We start from the raw sequence: 7,882 nt of genomic DNA, 5'->3' as shown, positions 1-7,882 counted from the left end.
GGAGCGCGGAGCCCCGCTGCCCGCGGGCGACGCGCGGCCGCAGCCCGCCGCTAGCCGCTTCACGCCGGGAGCCCGATGCCAGCGCCGGTGCCACGGCAGTCTCTGCCTCCTCGGGAGAATGCGTCGGTGCCCGCCACACTGCCGGCGAGGGTGCTAGGGGGAGCGGCAGCGTGGAGCCCTGCGCGCACCGCCTGCCCCATCCCGCTGCGTCTCTGAGGCACACGGAGCCCTCGGCGGCCGCTCACGTCCCGGCGAGAAGCGCCGCAGCCGCCGCCAGCCCGTCGCGGAGAAGGCCACCGCCTCCTCGTCCGCCCGCAGGAGGGGACCCGACTGCCCCCGGAGCCGCTGCCACCGCCCGCCCGGGGGCCGGAGCCGCTGCCTGCGGGCGCCCGGCGCGGCCGGCGGCCATGGGAGCCCGGCCCGCGGGGGGCGCTCCCTAGGGCGCGGGCGGCCCCGCTCGTCCCGGCAGCCGCCAGCCGGCGGCGCGGCCCCCCGGGCCTGCGCGGCGCGGCGAGCCCAGCGCAGCGGCCCCGCGGCCACGGGGCTGCGGAGCTGCCGGCGCGGCGAGGAGCGCCCCGGGGACGCGGCCCGCGCGGCACCAGCGGTGCCCGGCGCCCGGCCGCCATGGGGTAAGGATGTCGCGGGGGCCGCCGGGCGGCCGGGGCGGGGGGGAGGCGGCTGCCCACGCGAGCTGTGGCGGCTCGGGCGGGCGCTGCTGGGTGCACACGGAGGCGAGTGGTGCCGCTGGCGCGGTGCGTAGGGAGCAGGGATCCTGCTGCCACCGATGCTGTGCATCAGCCCGAGGAAGGAGAAGCGGTGCGCTCCGTGAGTGGCGCGCCACGATCTGCAGAGGCTTGCCTCCGCCGTAGCCACATCGGATCGCTGGAAGAGCCGTCTCGGCTTCCAGATCCCCGCGTGAGGCCCTTCCCGGCGTCGTTAAGGGATGGGTCGGTCCTGAGAGCGATTGCTTTGAGCGCAGTGTGACAAGGTGAAACTCTGGAGCAGCGAAGGCTCGTTTTAACTCCTCCGGGGTCTTCAGAGGATGTAATATGTGTGGATTTCCCGATAAAGTGAAGAAAGCTGCAAGGAAATCTGCTTTACAGCAGGTGTACTAGCGGACTGGCACATCCACTTGAGGTTTTAAGGGAATGAGGAGGAATAGCATCTTTACAGTGAATCCAAGCCCATCTAAATTAGTAGACCTAGATCCTTGTGAAGACTTTCTGCAGGTCTATCCTTAGTAATATGCACAGCGAGATGAAAAAATAATCCCTGCTGCCGGGCTTGTCTGTTAGTGGAATGGAAGCATGAGCTTTTCATGCTCAGAAGCAACAGAAACCTGGTATGATCTGGCTAACTGCAAGGTGGGGGCAGACTTTTAGCGCATTAGCAAGATGCTGGTTTTCTGAGACTTTATGACATAGTTCAGAGTATAAAAGTTACAAGTCATGACCTTTGTGTTTTGGTCATTCAGGAGTTCAAATGTGAAATTGGTATATTAATACGGAAGGTAACAGTGTGTCTCCTCAGGCCATTAAGGACCCTGAATTCTCCAATTTAATAACTTCCTTGCATGTGGGGTGATAACAGCAGCACCCTTGGCTCTGTCCTAGTCACTGGGGTTCACAGTACAAGATGTAGGAAGGGTTGACTTCTTAGGTTAGGTTTTTTTCCTGTTTGTCTTCCCGTCCATTGAAAGGGGAAAAAAAATCCCAAGCAGAATAAACCCAAGCCTGCAGCTATCTACATATTCCAGAAAGTGATAATGCGTTTCAAAAACCTGCCAAAAGGCTAAATGATACTATGGGTTTGGGATATATTCTTAAAACTGCTAAGCAGATGTGGAATTACATAGCTTTTTAAATGCTAATAATGGAAAACCTCTCCTTTACTTAAAATCAGTATTGCGTTTGTAGCTGTGTCAGTTGAGTGTATCATATTACGAATACAGAGAACTGTTGAAGAGGAGTAAACATTCTTTCTCCAGAATTAACTTGGGCATTTCTGAAAACAAAAACTTAACTTAAAAAAAACCCCAACCAACCAACCCAAAACTCTCCCATTTCATCGACTCCAGTATTACTGGTGTTTTAATGTCATAGCTTCTTAAGAAACGTATCTCTAGAGGGAGTTGAAATAATCCTAAATACTGAAGTTGTTCGTGTGATGACTTCAGTTCTTGGCACATTGGGGTCAAGAAGACACAACTGGCTGGCAAACATTTTGACAACTCACAGTACACATTAGGCTATTGCAATAGAGTTCCTCTGCAGACCATCTTCTAGCAAGCTGGACAAAACCAGAAATGCATGGTAAAAATGTATGGACAAACCCCTTACGTGTTGCTGGTAAGCTCCCTGCACTCTAAATGTGAGTGAGCTCATCCAAGCCAGGGCCAGCACCAATTCTGTGCATCTGTGGTTAAGTGTCAGACATTTGCTAGTGTTCTGAGCAGAGGTCTTGATTTTGTATTAACACCTAAATGCAGTTGCCCATGGATTTCAGAATACTTTTAGACCAAGATGTACTGGACTCTAAATGCTGCAGTTGTAAAATAGTTTTCTGATACTCTACTGAGGTCTTAAAATTGAGTGCAGTAGAAGCAAGCTGATAATCCATATATCTGGCCACACAAGCATCTGTGTACTATATTCAGTGTTTAATGGGTGCTGCTGTTCTCCGTAAGCTTGAACAGTGAACTTGTAGTACCTGATGAGTGGAGAGTTATCTATTCCAATGGTCAGAGCACAGAAAACTTGAGATAAGGGAGAGGAATTGTTTTGCCAAACAAGCAGTGGCTTTTTTAGTCTCATTTCTTATAGTGAAGAATTCACTGTTCTGCCAGTGTAGTTCAGCCTGCTCAGGTGCAGTGAGTACCGTCAGGCAAGCCGAGTAGTTATATGTTGTGTATGTGGTGGATACCAAGCGGTGGGTGACTGGTCTCTGGGCCAGTGGTGCTGCTCTTAAATAGTTGTTTTGAGAAACTTGATATTAGAGTGTGGTCTATATGGTGCAGTAGTTCAGGAGACACTCTTCTTTGTGCTGTATTTCATATGACTGTGGGCATCTCTCATCTCACAGGAAAAAGTAAATGAGTAAGTTGTGGGGATTGTATAGGCCAGGCACATAGGATGTCCAGTCTTGCTTCTCTACCTGCCAGTGTCTCTCCTCGCCTAGTTCCTCATCCATGTGGCATGAAAACAAGTTCCTACGAAGAGTCACTGTTGAGTGGTACAACTGTTTTATTTGTGTAAGCCCTTCTGTTGGGTTGACCACACAGAATAGTGTTTTTTAATAGGAAAACATGGACTTTTGCATAAATAAGATGGATGACCTCAGTATGTTCTGTCCTAGTTCATATCTTCTCTCTTGTGCTCCCAGTATTGAGAATTGCAGTATTTGTCAGCATTGTGCAATCCGTCTTCTTTGAGCAGAGGTTTGATTACATTAAAAATCTTCAAGAAATAGATCTTAAGTTAACATACTCAGGGTATATGTTGGCAGCTAGGATTATTATACTGACCAGGTAAAGCTGCAAACCATCACTTTACATTACTGGTCATTGGTGTTGCTTTTACTTTCAGCTGCTGGCAGGGGAGTAAGAGGTTTGTGTTTGTAGACTGTGATGCAGTTGTTGCTTAGGCTGAAATGAATACACTTCATGCTAGATACAGTATGGAAGGTGCACAGCCACGAATTCTGGTACAGGTCAGAAATGGCTGTCCTGTTAATCTTTTGGATTAATTCCTGATTTATTAATGGCTAGTCTCTTCATAAGTACTTTCCTTTATGACCTTCTGTGCTGTGGACAAGTATCCAAATTCATCTTAGTAGCTTTTCCTTTCACTTTTACTGGATGATAGTAAATTACAAAGTTAAAGCTTCTATAAGCTGTGCTTGTCCATCATGTCATGTTAGTCAAGGTGTCTATGAAGACTTCAGCTTCTCTTCAGTTTTGTTGGACTATATTTGGTATGTTATCTTCATAAAGGTGGTTATGATACATGTCAGTTTGAGATGGCAGAATTAGAATACTAGGGTTCTTAAATTGGCTGGAGAATATTATGGAAGATGAGTATTTTAGGATGTACTTAGTAGCATTATATTGCCTAGAAATACGTATTTTATTTTAGTTTTTGGCAGTTGGGAAAATGTCTTGCTGGGTGATGCACTCCTAGCTCTTAGTCTTTTTGAAGGATGGAGAGTTAGTCAAATGCATTTCTTTAAAGCATTCAGGATGCAGAGTCCCATTTTGAAGAGACGATACCATAGCTGTGGGGGAATTAACAGATCATGCTATTTCTAAACTGTAGGATGTAATATTTTTTACAAAGCCTTTTTGAAACTTTACAGTCTAGAAATATGTGAAAGTCTATACTGTTTGAACATACAGGACGATAATTCTTGAGGAAGTTGGTTTTGGTTTGCTGCCTGTTGACTTGCTTTTTTAGGTGTTTCCAAACCATGGTCTTTTCCTTAAGCTTTTCAGTTTCCTAGCTGGTTAACAAGACATGAGCATTATAAAGCTGTTAGGAATCAGAAGCATTGTTGACCACTGAATTTGACTTGACTTGGGTTCTTTAACCTGTCTTTTTTCCCTCCCATAAGGCTTAATGATAGCTTTCCCAAAAACTTTGTCTTAGCAACAGTTCCATCAGCTGTGCATCTCTGACACAGAAATGTTGCAGGTAATAGAGCAGAAGGTGTAGCTTCGTGGCAATAGTTCAGTGTTACTTCAATTCCTGGCCATCTTGCTATCTCATGGGTAAAATGAGATGCTTATTGTGTGAAAGCAATGGCAGCAAAGTAGTTTGTGCTGTCTTCTGCAGCAGCATGGAGAGCATAACAAAACCAGGTCAACATCATTTACTATAGGCAACACCCACAAAACTTCATTATCTGAAAAAAATTTAGTTAGGTATAAATACCTGGACAGATGGACTGTATGTAAATCAGCTTGAAATGGTTAATGAACTACTTTGTCAGGCAGCAATGTGTGGAGACCTCTACCATGCTTAAATTATCTTCTGTCACAGTAGTTTTATGACTGTGAAATAAGCATGAGAAATCTAAACCAGCTCCTCTGGCCTGGCAACACATAAATGAGTGTCCTGAACACCATGGGGGATATTTCTGTGCTGATCTAGTGAAGATACTTGTAGTACCTTAAGGCTGCAATTGATCTGTTTCAGTATTACCATGTGTTATAAAGATTATATATAGACCAGCTCTCTGAGTGAAATCCTAGTTCTGCTGAAAATAAACATTTAAGTCCTTCACATTCATCATGTTGAGAATGTTTTTATTCTTAATGTCTGAAGGCAAACATCAGGTGAATGCTTTGTGTATGCATTCTTGTGATTTCTCTCATCCAACCAGTGCTTGCCTACCATGATGCCTGTTGTCTTTACAGGACTCGTAACCAGATGTCGAGCTAATACTTGACGAAATATGCAGTCTTGAAACCGTAGAGTTTGCAGTAGCTTGAAATACTGTAAGAGGCCAGCAGTTCTAACAGGAGGAGGCAATACCTAACTGGAATTAGAGTGTTTCTGCCTGCTAGTTAGTAAAATAAGTAGTATTCAGGTATCACTTTCATGGGAATTTTGTTGGAAAACTTTTATTCTTGATGATTGTTTCTTAAGACTGTAATTTAGTTTAGAGCTCTTAGCTGATCACTCTTTAAATCACAGCTTTCCAAATCTATGTCTATGTGTTAGTGTACTACAAAGAGAAGAGCATTATTTCATGATGTAACACTAATTTACTAGCAGTTTCTCATCAGTATAGGTGCCTGGGACATACTTTGAGCTGAGCCTATGGTTTTCCAGTGTATTCCATATCAGTGATCATCTAAACAATGCAAGCACTTCATACAGATTAGAAACTTAGATAACTAAAATAGTAGAAGAACTTTAATTTTAAAGCTGTTGAGGCCTAGAGTAATTACCAAGAGCTGATGTCTCTTCTAGTCCAGAAGTTTCAGGTTAAGAGGTGCTTAGCAAGGGAGTCAATGTGGTGTAGAGATACCCAATGAGGATGAGACCGGATCTGCAATGGAACTCGCATAAGTAAATGTATATATATATATATATGCACACAGAAATAAAGTGTACTTGTGTTTTAAGAATGCACCCTTTGTATCTGAGACAGTTCTGCACTTGAGAAAAACATCAGGCTTCCCCATGTGTGTGGTTATAGTCACAGGGAACTAGAAGAATGGACAGAAGGACAAATTATTCTGTATTAATTTAAAGTGAAAACAAGAATCTGAGGACTCCGTCTACTCTCTCTCTCTCTTCCCCCCCTCCCCCCCCCCCCCCCCTTTTTTTTTTTAAATATACCATGTTAGGTTGAAACAGGTATTTAAAAGTCCTACTTGGGTAAAAGCCTTCTGTAAAAAAATTTGCAAGAGCATGCTTTCTAGTTGAGGGTTTCATGCTGTTCCCCCTGCAAGGCTTTTTCAGATATATTAATTCTTAAAGGTAAGGTACAATGCATGTGGAAGCATTGCACTGTGGAAAACCCACTTTAAAATCTAATTTTGATAATGTATTTCCTTTCCCCATTCTGTTGTGGGTGTTTTGATTTTTATTTTTTTCCAAGGCTGGGCCATGTGAGATCCACCAAAATTAGTATTGTGTTCAGGACAGAGAGGTTAGAGAGGGTGCTAGAGGGAGCTGTGATTTTATTCCACCAGGGCTTTGCATCATGTGGTGTTGGGCTCTGTTGTATCTACACAGAGCCCTGGTAGTGGTATTAATGTCGCCTGCTCCATTCTGCAAAGTAATGGAACTGTGTATGAATACTGTATTGATTTTCTGGAACGGCATGACAGATACGCTTCTGGCAACACACTGCATTCTGACATGTTTCTCTGGTGGCAAGTAGTGGTGAATGCTTGTCATCATTAAAAAAATTAGTCTAGGGAAACACTGTTTAAACATGCAGAAGATGATGCTGGATTGCCAGATGCAAGCATATATTGACATTTCCAGTATCTAGGCATGATTATTTCTTTTTTTAGCTACAGATATTAAGTTAGCTAACTTAAGCAATCTGCATCACTCATTTTGACTAATGGCTTTTACCTAAATAAAGAGAGAAGAGCTCGAAATACATAGTTCCTCTCAGTTGGGTTGTTTTGGTTTTTTCCTCCATATACATGCAAATGGTTCACAGGCACTGTTTCATTGACCTTTGTGGCTGCATTCTTTTCAACATCTTGATCATTAAGATTTTACTAAGCTTGCCACCAAAAAGTGGGAACAACAGAAATTTGGGGGTGATTTTTCCTGTTGTCTACTGCAGCGCAAACATTTCTGCAGTGAGCCACATCAGTATTGTAACCTAGCTGACTGTGTGGCTGTACAAATACAGATGTTGGCACAAGGGAAGTGTCATTACAGGTGGAATAAACCTACCTTTTGCAATGTCTGTTTATTCTGGCAAGAAGTGTTCAAAAAGGTCCAGACTCAGAGCTGTCCCTGTCTGAGTTTTTTGAAGGTCTGAGTCTGGAAAGGTTTTTTTGATACTGTCTACTAGGTTGAGTCTCAGCTTGTTGACAGGTGGCATTTTTTCCCCATATCATAGTGTCTTAGTAAAAAACATAACAGGTAATATTGCCGAGGTTTAGAATTTGGATTTTAAAAATGCTTTAAAATTACTTACTTTGTAAATAGTATGTTATAGTCTTGAATCCATAGTTAATCTTGAAGCTATTCTTGTAACAGGGCATATAATGAGATCTTCCTTGAGTTTTTAAAACTGAAGAATGAGTTTTAAATGGTCAACACTTTACAGGGAAGTGTTGGTGAAATAAATCATCTTTGACATGTATTCTCACAATTCCTGCTTCTTGTGCCTGTTCATTTTCAACAGT

General features: G+C 44.1%; 1 protein-coding gene across 1 annotated transcript in view; it reads left to right on the top strand.

The window, feature by feature from the left end:
• Positions 1–238: 238 nt before the first annotated feature.
• HOMER1 (homer scaffold protein 1) overlaps positions 239–7,882 on the top strand; it is a 94,999-nt gene continuing 87,355 nt past the window's right edge. Inside the window, exon 1 of the mRNA XM_040580767.1 lies at positions 239–629. Coding sequence (XP_040436701.1) covers positions 625–629 — 5 coding nt within the window. The 5' untranslated portion in view covers positions 239–624. The remainder of the gene's footprint in view (positions 630–7,882) is intronic.

This window comes from Falco naumanni, chromosome Z (genome assembly GCF_017639655.2).
Source record: "Falco naumanni isolate bFalNau1 chromosome Z, bFalNau1.pat, whole genome shotgun sequence".
Taxonomy (NCBI): domain Eukaryota; kingdom Metazoa; phylum Chordata; class Aves; order Falconiformes; family Falconidae; genus Falco; species Falco naumanni.
The sequence above is the reverse complement of the archived record's forward strand: the minus strand, read 5'-3'. Positions and strand labels throughout refer to the sequence as shown.